The sequence below is a fragment of the Serinus canaria genome, chromosome 10, assembly GCF_022539315.1.
Source record: "Serinus canaria isolate serCan28SL12 chromosome 10, serCan2020, whole genome shotgun sequence".
Taxonomy (NCBI): domain Eukaryota; kingdom Metazoa; phylum Chordata; class Aves; order Passeriformes; family Fringillidae; genus Serinus; species Serinus canaria.
The window spans coordinates 14423721-14440167 of record NC_066324.1 but is presented as its reverse complement, the minus strand read 5'-3'; the positions used below and the strand labels follow the sequence as shown (position 1 = coordinate 14440167).

At 38.4% G+C, this 16447-nt stretch overlaps 1 protein-coding gene across 1 annotated transcript in view; it reads right to left on the bottom strand.

The window, feature by feature from the left end:
* Positions 1–601: 601 nt before the first annotated feature.
* The window catches only part of CHRFAM7A (CHRNA7 (exons 5-10) and FAM7A (exons A-E) fusion), a 35692-nt gene continuing 19846 nt past the window's right edge, over positions 602–16447 (bottom strand). Inside the window, exons 4-10 of the mRNA XM_050978425.1 lie at positions 15033–15142; positions 10308–10387; positions 9005–9172; positions 8424–8618; positions 7104–7190; positions 6316–6425; positions 602–4292 (exon numbers count right to left, since the gene is read on the bottom strand). Coding sequence (XP_050834382.1) covers positions 3774–4292; positions 6316–6425; positions 7104–7190; positions 8424–8618; positions 9005–9172; positions 10308–10387; positions 15033–15142 — 1269 coding nt within the window. The 3' untranslated portion in view covers positions 602–3773. The remainder of the gene's footprint in view (positions 4293–6315; positions 6426–7103; positions 7191–8423; positions 8619–9004; positions 9173–10307; positions 10388–15032; positions 15143–16447) is intronic.

The window sequence follows — 16447 nt, the reverse complement described above, 5'->3', positions numbered from 1 at the left end:
TATCAGTTCTTCTCAGTTAACTCTGATTGCTTATATAAGACTGAAGTAATATGTTTGGTGTGGGACTGGTTGGCAGGAGGATATGAATTTATATATAATTATCAAAGAACACTGTCATCCCAGATTGATATAGTCACAGACATCTCTCTTCCTTTTATGGCTCTTCATGCTTTCTACCACTTGAGTTATTTCCATGTTGGCAAAATGAAAAAGAATCAAAAGTCTCTTGATCTAAGTCTTTTATTTGTACTGGACTGAAAAGGCATTGAGTTGCTTATATGACAATCAGTACCTGACAGATGTAACATCTTTTTCTAATGCCCTTTATGCAATGTTTCTTAATGTAAAAAATAGTAAAACAAAGGAAAGAAAGTCTGGGGCTTTGGTTAACCTTCTTGCCTTGTTAAAGAAGGTGAAAAATTGAATTGTCACAGGTGAACTGAGACTACATCCTGCAGCTAGAGACTGTAAAGAGAATTTAAAGAAATTTTTAAAAAAAGTCTTACATAGTATTATCAATTCCTATATAAAATAATTTAATATTTTAAATACTTTTTAAATAATTTATCTGTATTTAAAACTAAGTTTTTAAATTTTTTTGTTTGGAACCTTTTTGGCATTAACACCTAAATAATTTTTTAAATATTAAAAAATCTTTTAAATATTCAATATGTTTCCATATAAAAACAGAAAAAGTAATATACATTGTTCACACATAGTATTGTACATGACACCTGAGCTCTAGAGTGAGCTTTTGAATTTGTCAGGCGAGTCATAGCTTAGTTGTGGTGAACCACTTCTTATTTTCTCTCTGGACTCTTTAAGATTATAACAGATCTTTACCATCAATTTGTAGGCTTTAATATTATATACACATACTCTATACAGTATTTAATTTCCATCTCTATGCCCAGAATTGTAAATAAATATTTTTTTCACAGCATTTAGATCAAAATATTGTTTAGCACATACACAAATATATTTAAGACACACACAAGTTGACAAGAACTATACCAATTTTGCTCAGCTCAGTTACAGGAAAATTTAACTTAGAGGTGCCAAGTAACATAATGGAGGAGTCACTCTTACATTTAAAATGTATAATTAACTTGTTAGCAAATGTTTACAGCTTGTGTCAACAGTAGGAAAATGAGGGTTCCCTTGTCCCCTTGGTGCATTTGCATTGACCCTGCCAATGATAAAGGCAGTGTGGGCAGAATGCTGGTGTCTCACAGCCCCTTCAGCAGCACCCCAGCTCTCTGACAGTTTTACCAACTTGCTGGGACAGACTCTGGCAGGATTTCACGTAAGGCCAAACTCTCCAGTTTTTGAGGGTAGGCATGTCTGTCACTGAAAATGAAGTTTGCTGTCAAATTGTAGCTTGCTTTTTCCATCCTCCTGTATTTAGAAAGATGATTTCCACAGATACTGTCAAGGGATTTGGGTGGCAAGAGGGGGACTCTCATGCTTCCTATACCACATGCATCAGGTACTATGAGTGCAATAGTCATGTTCCATTGTGCAAGGTAATCCTCAACGGTCTTCATTTCTCTTTGAAAAGCTGTTCTCCAAGAGGACCCCAAAAATTTATAAAGACTAAATGGAACACTCTACATAGCTATTTAGGGATACTTGCAGCAGGAAAAAATACCAATGCAAATAAACATTCTCATCAGGAAGCCTAGCCTAGGACTACCCAGAAGAGGAGCACATGCCACATGATATGTGCACTTATTCACAAATTAACAAACTCACATTTCAGAGTTTGCACTCATAGTTTCCCATTCATATGCAATCTATAACTTGAAACCATTTGCAGGAATTATTACATGGCTTAATTGTAATAGTTGTTCCTGAAAACATAACTTCTTCACAAGTAATTCTGACACATGGTTTCAGGATGAAGTTACAAGAAGGCTTTGAATATTTTGCTTGTGTCTTTAAAGTGAGAGATTTGGAATGCACCTTCAGAAAAACAGAATTCACAAACTGAGAAATATCCTGCCTGCCTTTCACTCCTCCTGCCCTATCTCAGGTGCAAAGGTGCTTTTACAAGGCGTTCAGTCAGGTGAAGAGTGGTACCTGGGGTGACTTTGGGCTTGCTTTCCATGAAATTTGATTCTCCTCCTTTCAAGGGAGCAGACTCTGAGAAGGAAATTGTTACTTAGGGAGAATAAGCATTACAGCAACTTTATTTTAATCCATTTTAAGAGATAAACTGAGGCCTTGAGTTTATTTCACAGTAAAAACATGGTACAACCACAGGCCTCAGTTTGTGTCTCTGAAGGCCTCAGCCAAAAAATTTTGATTCTGTAGGACAGAGGATGGAACCAGTGCTAAACTAATCCTCACAACACATCTTGTACCACTTAGAGCACTGGTTAGGAATACTGGTGTGCCAGTGAGAGACTAATTCTCAGCTCTTATGTACACACAAAGTTTCAGGTCCTGATGTTCTCAGCTCAGCTCTTTCCATTGAGACATCAAAGTGACATCAAAACTAAGCATATATTGACAAGAGAATTTCAGAACCAAAATTAACAAAGTGCTGACTACTTGTTTTGCTTTTGCAGAAGTCTGTCTAGACTTAGGAAAATTTGTATGTTTTTACCTTTCCTTGAATGTATCTGCAGTGTGTGTATATAAATATATATTTATACAGTTAATAGTTTATATCAGAAGCAAGAACCTTTATTATTCATTAGTACTCATCTGATGTAGAGTGAGCAGAAAAGGTGCAGTTTTCTTGTAAAGACAATGTTATGGTGACTCAACAGAAGGACTTATATAAAAGGCTAAGCATACAACAGATCAAACTTTTAATTTTTAAATGAAAACGTTGATCTCAGGATTTACTGGCTTTTTTTGCTTTAGATTCTTCATTTATGCTTAAGCCTGTACAAGACATGGAGATACTTTTTCACACTGGAATCCAGTTAACAGTAAAGAGACAGGTGTGGGGGTTGGGTTTTTTTTTAAACAAGTGATGATAAAGGCGTCTTAAATCAATCATTTTTCTTTTTCATAATTAAAATGGCTATTATTTGAAAGAATGCCGTTCTGGGGAGAAGGAAGAAGTAGCAAGTAGTAAGCTGCAACAATTACTGTGAAGCCTGTTTTAGAATTCAAGCCAGATTTCTAGGTCAAATCCAGAAAGATATGAAGGACAAATTATGTGGTGTGTTCTCAGTTTTCAGGTTTCTGGTGCCTCATACAAATTCAAAATCCTGAAAGTCATATATGTTGTATGCAAAGTGCATGGAGGGAGTTACAGGGTGCAAGTAAGGGGCTGAAGAGCTACATAAGACATTTCTCCCTTTTCTCTGTTTGAGCAGCCATTTGGATTAAATCCTCTCTTAAACATGTCTGTGATCACTCATTCAAATAGATAAGATGGACTGTGCTATCCTTTATAACAAAGTCTGGAGGAAGTGCCATTTCTGGCATTACCTATATCTTGTTTTGGAACAGCCAGTTTGAACATGTGTAAGAGGTGGTGGTTCAATACCCCATCATTCTGAAGGGACATGCAGCAACTTGGCATTTTCCACAAAAGAGTGCTCAGAGGAGCTACATAGACACAGCCCAGAGAGAAACTCTTGGCTTCCCTTCTGAAATGGTGCCATTCTTCTGAAAGGAACTCAGGACCAGAGGGCGGGGGGGCAAAAGAAAGCAGACAATGAGAAGCATTATACTCATTAAAAACAAGCAATCAAAGACCCCACATTCTTATTTGCTACATACCAATCAGAGAAGCAGGTTTTAGTTAGGAATTAAGCAAAATCTTTAGACACAGCCTCTACAAAGTTTGGTGCTGACATTAAAATACCAATTGTACAAATGATTGTGAATACTGAGAAGGCCATCAAACAGAGCCGATCCACTACAGAGGCTGCAAATTTCCATTCATTGCAAATGGCTTCCTCTTCATCCTGGTCTCTGAATCTGTTTGCAATGTACCTGACCTCTTCCAAAATCTTAGCCAAGTCTGGGTCACCTTCAGAGGGGTGCCCACTGTGCAGCAGGTTTTCTTCATCTGTTGGTGAGCAGGTCATCCTCCCACAGATCACACCCGAGTCAGTGGTGGGTGTGCAGTGAACCCCTTCCAGCCCCCTGAAGCCAATGTAGAGCATGTTGCCATTACTGGCCTGCTGGCCACTCACAGTGTTCATCTCCACACTGGACAGGCTGCAGCGCCGCTGCTTGTGTTGGCAGGCAGGACGCACTTTTTCTTCCCCCGGTCTCTTCATCCTCAGAAACCAAGCACACCAATTCAGAAGGATGATTCTTGTCTGAAAGAAAATTTTTGTGGATAAGCATCTCTTCACACAGCCGCTGTCTCTGGTGCTGCAGGTATTCAGGCAGCTGGGGTGACTGGCCCCTGGTGTCTGCTTAGCCTGCACTGCATTCTAGAAAATGCTGCTGGAGTTTTCCAGTTGATTCATTTACCAATCACTGGGGTTCTTTTCTTATTCTAGCAGTGATAATGATTGCCTCAGGCTGTCAGTACTGGGACTCCCCTCTCCTCTGATGGGAGTGTCCACAGCGTTGATTCTTCCTGACACGTGAACAGTGACATGGCAGCCTTTTCCACCTTTACTAAAAGCCATGAGTTAGGCAAAACCAAACCAAACTCTTACTGACTAAGAGTTACTTTTTAATAGTCTTAATAACACTGCTTTGGATGGTAGTCAATGAAGTTACAATTCTTTTTCTCTTATTTGTGCTCTAATATTAAATTCATATCTATTACTCTTTGGGTGGGGCTGCTGAAACAGATTTTGGACAGGACTGGACCACCAAGCTTTGAAATGTTATGGCTCTGTGTTGCAGATTTTAGAAAAGAAATCTGGATATAACATGAAGAAAATATGGAAAAATTACTTTTTTTTTTAAAAAAAAAACTTTACAGATTTAATCTGTGTATATCATTTTACTGTTTTCTACATTGCCTTAATCCAGCCTTACAGAAAATGCAGGAAAGCCAGAGACTGTTCCACTTCAAATGAAATCTTCTGTAATTTATTTAAATCAGATTTTAAGAGCTCATTCCAGCATTTCTTTTTCAGAGGTCTAATTAAATATTATTGTATCATATATTATGCAAACTTTTTCCTGTTATTAATATTAGATTTGGCCCATTTATTCTGACATGGATTGCTACTCAGAGTAGATGCATGCAAATATCCCTGCTGGAGAGAGATCTTGCCCTGTTACTTTTTAAACACTATCAAGCTCCACCAAGAAGGATAATATTCTGTTACTTGAGGGCCTTATCCAAAATTCACCAGTGTCCAAATAATGTCTGTTGGACTTCAGCTTCTCAGCAGTCCAGCTCACTCCTCACCCTCGAGTCCTCTGTTTTCTGAGGATACTGTTTGGCTCAGTACTAAACATTATCCCCTTTAGGTCATCAAACACACGTCTGAAGAGATCTACCTTTAATTCTCTTCACTGAAATTTATTTTAAAGTCACCACCCCAGGACAAGCCAGGGAATACCTCATTATCTCTTGTCCTCAGGGTGCTGCTGTATGCACATTTTTCCAGCTAGTAAGGATAATAATATCTCATTGTTCTAGAGAGAAAAAAGAAGAAAGGCCTGATGCTGCCGTAAGCTGGGTGAAGTCAGAGGAGGGGGACATTTAGCTGATGACAGCAGTGTGTAGCAATCTAATATCAGCACAATGTTCTCTGTAAAACCCACCCCCATAGAAAGACATTTTAAAAGTCTTATGTCTTAGAAAAAAATACTTTAATACTTTGGACTTTACGGATGGTCTTGAAAAGAGATATAAATATCAGGATTTTCAGAGAAAATTCCACTTTAACAGCTGTCTTTAACAGATACTTTTTAGGCTATGCATGTTTCTGTTTGGGCAGCAGCTAAGGATGCAGCAGCTGCACAGCTGCACCTTGAGAGTAGAGTATTTCATGCATTTCTCCTCTCCATCAGCACCTTACTCTATTCTTCTACCTAGTCCACTTCTAACATCTGGAGGTTATTTGAAAATCACCTTCATTTCTATATTTACGTTTTAATAAAATCCTGAGTTGCATGTAGCTGTTTTGAAGGACGTGAGAAGTTAGTGGAGGTATATTCATTCTCTCTGCACACAAACGTTTTTTAAGAAACCAACCACATGGAACATATCTGGACACCTCATTTCTGGTGAAACTGCTTTTCCAAACAAAATGTCTGGGAAGGATTTATATGTTTTTAAAAGTAGGAGGTAATCATGGGCCACTAGCTATTCTATTACATCCCTGAGCTGGACATTTATGCCATAGATAGTGAAGGAAAATCAAACCTTACCCATTTAGGCATTTTTCCTCCATCTGGATCATGATGGTGGTATTGTAGAACAATAACAGTGACAACAACAGAAAGACCAACAATAATCATAGTGCTGGCAAAATACTGAGCTGCAAAATAAAGAAATAATTACAGGAACATTCTTTGGCTGATATAGCTTTAAATAAGGGGTGTTTATATATGCATTCATAGCATTTAGGTTTTTTTCCAGTTTTGTATGTTTTTCAAGTACCTAGAGCAAGTACCTGCTCTAGGTACTTGTGAAAGATTGCTCAACTGCAGAAATATTGGATGTTATTTTGAGGGGATAGCCAGTGTTTAGCTGTTGTTTTTGTGGAACTGAGCACCTGCCGTTTTTAAGAAACCTTGACACAGGCTGCCTTCTAATTTTATTTCAGCATTATTATATAAACTGACTAGTACTTGTTTTGAAAAGTTTCTCTTTTTGTTTGAACAATTACAGTGGGAAGATTTAATTACATTTAGCTCATGTGTTCCAGTTTCCTAATCGGAATTAGGAATACAGAACATATTCAGGCTAATTGTGTCAAAACTGCAACAAATTCTTCCATGGAAAATTGATTGTCTTATTCTTTCCCCAAATACACATAGGTTGTTTATTTCATTCAGAGCAGAGAGCACCCATCAGAGCTCTTACCAATTGGCAATATTTTTCTAATTCAGTTGCAGTCATCCATTTTACAGCTGGTGATTTGCCTTAATGCTGGCCTTTGTGCAAAGTCACTGTACCTTGTTTGCTAAAAAAATCCAAGTGACTAAAAGCTTACCAATTAAGGGCACAGAGTCAGAGGTTGCTGGCATAATTTCAGCCACAAGCAGCATGAACACAGTGAGAGACAATAAAACTGTTATACCTGAAAGATAAACGTGAAGTATGAAATCAAATCAGTAGCTTGTAATTACAAAAGGGAGAGAAACAAAATGAATCTGAAGGAATGTTCTCTGCAAAATGCAATCCCACTGTAATCCTGCTCCAGCACATTAGTGGTACTTAATGGTACTTCTGTCCTTCCTTCTGCCTCAACTTCAGGGTGCAGTGCTGCCAAACCCGTGCCAATGCTTGCACAGACATGGATATTTTTACAGCCTTGTAATGCTTCAACTTTTATCATCATTTGCTAATTAGTTGAGGCAAATCAAAGCAATTCTTGCACTGTATTAGCTTTAGAAACATGGTGTGAATCTTGAATATTTGGACATGTGACACTTGATCGATTGTCATGGAAGCTACAGGTGGTGTGATACATAATTTCCTCAAAAGCAGATTTGCTGCCTTGGATGGGCTTTGGTATCCTTTGATATTAGTGTTGGGTTCTGCAGGGGATTATGCCCAAGCAGTCTGGACTGTTGATTTTTGGAGTTTGACTTCTGTTGCTCAGTGATGAGTTCCCATCTTTCTGGAAAAAGACTTAACTCTTTTCTCAGAACTAGACTTAAACAATGAATCATCGTCAGGTGGGAAAGGTTTAAGGAACAAAGAATTAAGGTGAAGGACAACTTAATAAAGGAGGCTATTACCCCTCAATTAAACCATATTCTGGAAAAATGACAATTTTTCTACATTTAAACAGCAATGTTTACTTAGTAGTAGTCAGTTAATTTGAATTTTGTATGGTACCAAAGGTTTCTTTACATAGTTAAACTCCATCTTAAAGATCAAGTACTCAAAATCAGATTTGTTTCACAAACCATTGCTTAAGTTAAAATTCACTATAAAAAGTAAAATAGGAGTAATTAGAATCAATCTTTCTGAGCAGACACCATAGGTTCTTAATGCAATTCAATATTAAAAGGTAGTATTAAGAAGAATTCAGTGATAAAGTGTTCAAATGTGTATTTGTGAGCTCAAGCTTTATCTAATGAATGTGAGATTCAGCAAATAAATGTCAAAAAATGAAAGCCTGCTTCTTAAGGAAGGTACTCAGGAATTGTTTATGCCTCTGCTGGTTCAGCATCAAACACTAAAAATAGCCCGTGAGCCAGGACACACAAGCTATTCCTCATGCCTAAGACTGTTTAAAAAGGAGCTTTAAAAGGACAATCTCTTTCATCTTAGTCATATTTACAATATCCTAGTAATACTTTACCTAGTGAGATTTTTTCTCCTGAGTCTGCTGGAAGCAGGAAAACCAGCAAGGCAAGTGCAGATATCAGGACACAAGGAATGAGGAGGTTGAGTCCGTAATAGAGAGTCCTGCGTCTCATGGTAACTGTGAAGGTTACATCCGGGTAGGGTTCCTTACAACATTCATAAAAGCTCTCAGTTCTCTTCCCAGGAACTCCTGTGTAGAAGAAAAGAGGAAGAAAACCAGAAATGAATGTGAATAAACTGTGAAGGGTATAGTGTTTATTTTTGAAAAGGATAAATTTAGTTTTCCAAGTTTTCCTACTGGTAAAACTACTTAAGCTTAATTCCCACTTTTTGTCACCTGATAAAGGAAAATCAGATAAAAGATACGTACAGAACTCAAGGAGCAAATTTATCTTTCTTTTTTTTTTTTTTACATTGATTTGCATCTGAGATCTGTTCTCAAAAGTTCCAAATGCCACTGACTATGTAATTTATTAATTTAATTTCTCTCTTCATTTCCCAATTGTTACTCCATCCATTTCAGCAGTGGAGACAAGGCTGCAAGTTCACAGTGTAAATAGGGAACGGAGAGCTTACCTACTAAATCCCATTCTCCATTTGAAATATAGCCAGATATATCTGCTTCTTGCATTTGTAAGTCCAAGGACCAGCCCCCATAAGTCCAGGATCCAAACTTCAGGTTACATTTCTGAACATCAAATGGAAACCAGCGCACATCTATGTAGCACGAGCTCTTAAATATGCCTAGGTGGATTTGAAACAAGAGCACTAAATTTAAATGCTTGTTCCACAGAATTTCATTTACATTTTGTAACTAGAACTTGTTCTACATTGTGCCTTCTGTTTTTCATTTCTAAAGCATCTTTCATTTCAGTCCTGTCTTGACATGTAAAGAGCAAAAGTCAGTCATAGAGAAGTGAAAGAACTGTACCATTAATGTGTTGATGTTATTTACTGTGTTTTAAAGATACTCTTCCATTTTGGCACATAGTGGAAGAATATTCAGATAAGAACTCAGATTTCTAGATACTGTATTTCAGGAAGAAATGAAGCAGAATATGTAATCTGTTTCTATTTCTTTTACTGACTTAAGTAAGAAATCTTGAAATATAAGAAATCCTGAAATATTTATTTGCTGTTTTATTAGATTTAGATGATATTGATTTACTGAGGAAAGTGAGCTTCTTTTTCACTTGTTGAGTCAGACTCTGTCCTTCAGCAGCTTTCAGAACTGAACTGAAAAACCTCCACCAAATGGAATATCTTAAGAGAGCATCTTAAATCAAGAAGCAAACCCCTGAAACCCTCTGGACATCTTAGGCATAAAACCTAATTTGTCTGGAAAGCATTTGCTCTAGTGCTGTAGTTTGCAAAATTCAGATGCTAGGAAGAGTTAATCCTAATGATTATGCTAATTGAGTTGGGGAAGAGAAACAGTGCTCCACTGCTGTGCATCCAGACTAAAAATTGTTTTGATGAAGCATTCACTGAATAATTTCAAATAGAAATACATCCAAGATGTTGCTAAGCATCTTACTGTAAAGTTAACATATTAATAAAAGAAACACTAAAATAATGAAATAAAAATTTACTGAGGCATTAACATTACTTTAATAAACAGCATCTTTTTATAGTAAAGATTTCCCAGCTTCTGAAATTGTGCATTAGGACAGAAGAATTTCCATAATTGTAATAAAACATGTGTCTTGTATGATAGTTTTTATGCAAAGGTGTTAACCATATAACCATAATGCATGTAGGCTTACATCTATCAGATGACACTAGCTAAACAAATGAAATGTAAGAGAATTTATGGCAAATTTGAAACCACACCATACACAAGTAATCTACCAAAATTCATGACATGGAAACAGCCTACCTGGTGGCAGGTATTGGCAATGTCCTGAAGAATTGACTAAAACATTAGTGTGAAAAGTAGCATCAAATCTTTCATCAGCACTAGAACAGGGGAAAAACAAAATGGGTTATTTGCTCTTTGACTGGCTGAAGAATGTCTGAAACAAATCTGTTCTCATAAAAGGACTATGTCACCTCCAAAACTTGACAGCTTTTCTCCTGCCATCAGTTTTCTGTGGCCTCAGAGTAACTGGCCTGATACTTCTGGGTTTGCTCCTGATTAAGAGCTGTAAGGGAAGGTCAGCCACCTCATTCTTGCCACTCACCTGCCCATTAGATTCATTATAGTGCCTTGGCTCTATTGATTTCCTTTTGGAAAGTGAGCACTTTTTAAAAACTTCTCAAGCAACTGTACAGGGAAATGTGTTCTCTTGGTGTCTGTGTTAACAGCATCTAATGAATATTGAGGAGATGAATGAATATTGAGAGACACAATCTCTGTGTCTTCCTACCTCTTTGTATGGGTGACCATTATTACAACATTTCATACATGAGACCCTTTAATGCAGCTCCAGCCTTCATTATCTACCTCAGACCCCACAAACTGCGTTCAGACAAGAAGGAAAAGCAGCCCTGTTCAAGGAATCAGTGTAATGACATGGCCAGCACTGCTCTGGTGTGCTGTCTCTAGACAGCAAGTCTCTAGAAAAAGAATCACAATGACATTTGGAGAGTGCTCCAAATTATGAATTTGCATCTACTGCCAAGGAATATCTCAATTCTGTCTGGCACTATGTCCCAGGAATTTACCAAGCATTAACATTTTAAGGACTATCTACATGAGACACAAGCTACGATTGGTTGTACTGTTGTCTCCAGGCTGTCACCTGGTGGGGTGGGTTGGCACATGAGGCAAGTGCAGAGCCACCTATACTGGGCAGGGCAGGGGAGACACACAAGCTTCAGGCTCTGGATGCTTGCAGCAATCTGGACTTCAAAACCTGTGCATCTCCAGATTGATTGGAACACTACAAGTCTCTAATGTCTCTTTGCCTATTAGTGGTTTAGTATCTCATCATTTTCTAATCACCTTTTAAGACATCATCAGAAAAACCGAGTAAAAATCTGAGATGGTCATAAAGTGAAATACTCATAGCTCTAGGAGAAAATCAAGTATATTAAAAGGTGTTTCTTAGCAGGAAAATCCTTATTGAAATTTTCTTTTTTTTTTAAAGAGGAATTTAATATTTGATGTAGTCTGATGCAAATTTTGTGTCTCAGAAGCTAAAATAAAGCAACTGTTATTTTAGATGTTTTTAATTGGCATTTTATTCCCCTCTTATGTACTTGAATAACTTAGATTTTAAAAAATATCTGAGATGCATTGTGAAATTTGCAGACAAGAAAAAGCTAAATCCAAATAATTACTTGCCTATCTGGAGTTGCACTTTTTCCTGTGGTGAGCAGAAGGCTCGCACATATTGAAAATACTTGCAAGTATTTAATGTGAACTTCAAAGAGAAGCAGAAAGTCTCAGCATTGTGTATGTTTGATACCTGATTCTAGCACCCTGAGGGGCAAAGGCGCTCAGTTCTAAGGCCATTGAGCAGTGTAAGCCACTCCTTCAGCTTCACAGCTCATGGCTGCATTCTCCCAGTTTGTGTTGCAGCTCCTCTTCCAGCTGGAGCTCTAATTCTTCTCCTTCCACATCTTGGCTGCCTGTTTTTGTGATATTTGTAAGAAACTGGTGCTGCAAAGATCTCTACTGATTGCATTGCCAAGTTTGGTAGAGGATACTGGGGAGAAGGGCAGCAAGATCACACACACTTTCACTCAGATGTGCAGGCACAGTGGTGCATGAATCTCATTTCCTTAGAAAACCAGACCTAAAGTCCTCCAACAAGGTTCTGTATTTGACAAATAATTGCTTTGACTTGAAATTAATAAGGGTTAGATGATGGCATTCAAATAAGTAGTCAAATTTAGGATGTAAAATTATCTGTGCCACACAAATCACTCGTTAAGTGGGAATTAATGACTTCTGGGCTGGGTTCTCTTCTCTTCCTCTGGAGTGGAGAGTAGTTAAACACCAGGGAGCTGATTCTAAGACCTTGCTGCTGTTTCTGATAATTGGCAAAAATAGAATTTTCACAAGAACACAAATGATCAAGGAACCTTGATTTCATTGCCACATGACTTTGCCTTTCATAGGCACATGCTTAAAAGAATATCCAGTGGTAGTCAGATTCAAATATTAAATTCTTTGTTTCTGAAAAAGGAGCATGTGTTTTTCCATGCTGTGCTTCTAATCATTTCTGAAATGCACTGCTTCTATTGGGAATGTACTAAGTAGCTTGAAGAGACTGGACTGAAATGTAATGGAATCATAGAAAATAATTTCTGTTACATTTCCTCTTCAGGGTATAACCACTTGTAAGCAGATATTGATTACAGGACATTGAGATGACAAAGCTGGACCTAGCAGATAGCATCTCACTGGGACCTAACCTCATGTTAATAAAACTGGAAAAATGAAACTCTTAAAATGAGACATACTTCCAGAATTTTTGTTATTCCATGAAATACTGAACACTATGTGGCCACTTGGAAAATAACTCCACCAGAAATAACACTTTTAATAAGTGTGGTTAAAAGTGGATGATAGTCCACATGACACTAACACAGTCAATCCTGGAATTTGTGCAAAGGCCTAGATTTTCTTTCCTCAGAAGAACCCCAGGTGAACTGGCCCTGCTCTCCCCACAATAGACTGGGTGTAAAATTTAATACAGCTGCCACAGTTTCTCTGTACTAGGCTGTAGCAAGATGTGTAAGAACTCAAGGCATAGTGAAACATGCATTCATTAAAATGGAAAGTGAATTTATAGTTCATTAATTTCTCTGTAACTGCAGATGCATGTCCCTAGTGAAGCATAGAAATGGAAAGCATCTATCTCAGAATGGCATGTCACTAGAAGGGAACATCATAATATTCCCAACGTAATTTCAAACAGGAATAAGAATTTATTTTAAATAGCTTTGCTCTCTGACTAAACTCTGCATAAGATTTTTGGATTAAATATGTGTTTGTAATAGAGAAACTGTAGAATAATTATTTCATGACTGAGTCATAGTTAACAATCTGAAGAGTTGAAAACCTGTATTAACAGAAAAATTGTGGTTTCAGTTTTCCAGGTTATTGTGACCCTTCTCATTCTATAAACCACTCTAGCTACAGTTAGCATGCATATATTAATATGACTAATTCCTAAACTATTACCCTTTCATTTTGGATATACTTAAATACAGAAGCCTAAATCATCAGGCACATTGCAAGTCTCTCCCAGGTATGTGATATATATGAGGAAGAATATTGTTAATATGACAATATTCCATTTTTTTGAAAATCACTAAATTGCTGTTGTAGAGCACCAGTTTTATGGTATACACAGCATGTTGTTCTTCAGGACAATGGAAATGAAGGTGTCATTTGTCAGATTCTCCCAAGAACACTGTCATTTATGGAACCAAGGTAGCTAGAGATCCCTCAGTGTTAGCTGTACCTCTGGGACAGCACTGCCACAATGCAGGCCCTAGAGAAGTACCCAGTGCCTGGCAAAAGCTGCCTCTGGTGCTGTTATTCCATTATTACAATGCAACAGCACCTGTGGCTGCAGCACTGAACATTGAGGTGCTCACCAAAAGGCAAATGGGAGAAAACTGCAGCTGCCATTGGAAACAGCCATTCTCTAGGTCTTGTTTCAACAAAGAGCAGCTCCTGAAGTGGGAAGGGGGATCGGGTTGATAAGCACAGCAGGGTGTGTTGGTAAGAGACATAGGCAGAGAAACAAAGGAAAGAATGCCACCATCTGCACAGGCAGCAAAACAATGTACCATGACTACCACATTAGAGCCAGTGCTCCATGTGCAGGGCAGATGTAAGTTCTTTCCAGTACCTGGGCAACAGCACACAAGCCCACAACAACTGCAGGAAAAGGCAGCTTGTTATAGAGCAGGCAGCTCTCAGTGTTTTTTTTTTTTTTTGAACTAAATAAATTCCACAATGGGAACTACCATGGAACAGTACAGCCAAAGAATCTCTCAATGTCAGCCAAAGGTTCTGCAGTGGATTGATGGCAATCTGTCTGTCCCTGAAATAGGCCCAACTCAGAACAGTTTGAGGAGAACAGCAAATATCTCAGCTATTTTTGTAGCAGGAGGAGAGAATAAGAGTAAAACTGGACATGGAAAAATGCAAAGATCCTTCCTGGCAATTACCTCTCCTCTCTATAGTGAAACCCAAACTAAATCCTGACAGGCAAACATGTGATTTGATTTCACCAGTAACCATTTAGACCAAAAAGTTTCAGAGGAAATTATCATTATCCATACAATTGAACATCATCTCATAAAAGCTACTCAGTTAGAATGGTGGTAGGGACAACATTGTTGTTCCCAAAGTGTTTGCAAATATGTCCTTCTCTTCTGTGAAAAGGAGACTGGTAATTTTCCAGTATTCCAAACTTAGAAAGTTTTGGAAAATTATTTTAAAATCTAGGCATTTTGATGAGATGATTATGTCATTTACCTTGCCTTATCATTGTATTTGGACAGGGTGCTAGAGAGCTAGACTCCCTTTCCGAGGAAAAGCTGGAGCAGTTGAGTTTTCAAGGGATATTTTGCAAGTCTATAATTCTATGATCTTCCCTCCATCCCCCCAAACACACACAAAGAAAAGTATATCTACCTGTTATAGAGAAGAATATCGGGCTTCCAAATCAGTCCATCAGGAAAACGGACATTCTTCACTCCTGGGTATTCTGACACGTTCCACTGCAGATAATGATCTGTCCAGTACTAAGCCAGACACACAAAAAGTAAGTTAGGTCATCTCATCCACTGTAGTTCTCTAGGGACTGGATGGGCTGAAACAATGGAACTCAGAAAACCCTGATTTTCAATTCACACTGCATGCACATAACAGCCTAGAATTTTGGGTGCTTGAGTTTTGTTGTTCACACTGCCTCAGGTGCCAGTTTGGGATTGAACTGCTTTTATAATTCATACAGTAACTTCCATTATCTTTATCTTCATAGGGACCTTTGTTTGCTGTGGTTGGAAATTCTCAGGTTGTAGTACCTTGCTAATAGGCACGGGGTAGAGCAGCCAGCATTCACTGCTGACAGAAGATGACTGTGATGGCACAAGGGTAATGCCAGCAGAAGGTCTTGGCAGCTCCTGGGGCCTAGCTTTGGGTAATCTCTGAGGCAGCTGCTCCATAGCACTGCTCAGTCCCACAAGTTTCCTCCCTGGCTGGCACTTCCTGCACTGGAGGCCGCTGCCCTGGGGCTGCCTGTGCTCCTTTCAGCCCAGGCCTGGCTGCTGGCACAGGCAGGCTGGCACAGTTGCACCAGCAGGGCTTTGATCTGAGCTCAGCACTGCTAAATCCTACACTCTGACATTGAAACATATGGTGGAGCACAGAGAAACAAGAGCAGAGCCCCAGCCTGCAGCCAGCTGAGCACTGTGGCTGCCCCAGCAAGCTGCTTGCCTCCTGCACTCCAGGCAAATAGCAGCATGAGCTGCTGCATTTTCCTGAAATTGAGGTTGTACATCACTCCTCCCTGTGCAAATGACTTGTCATGGTAGTAGGGTGGTTTCTGTTGAGCACCAACGATATAAGGAATAAAGTTCAATTCATTTTACAAAATTTACCAAATTTTCTCTGCTTCATTATGTGCTTTCTCCATTATTATGTTTACATTAACTTCACTTGGCTGTAGGAATCATGTAACTTACAGTGAGGACTTGTCCAGATTTACCAAGCAGTTGCAATGCTAAATGTTTATTTCTTAAATGTAAACTTTTAAATGAGTGAGCAAATGTACAACACTTACCCCTTGTATCTAGTGGTCCTTGTCAAAATGTTTGATAGACATTAAGGTCAGGAAAAATTGCCAGTGGGTATTGTAGAGATAAATGTTATTGGTCATTCTCATGGGGTATTCACATCAAACTGGTCTATGGAATTCCTTGTATTACTGTCACAGGCAAGTTTTGATTTGATACACCAAGTTACCAGTGAGCCTCATGCTGTAGGTATTCAAATACAGTCCTGTACCTTTACAACAGCATAAATGACCATTTTGATGCATTCAACAC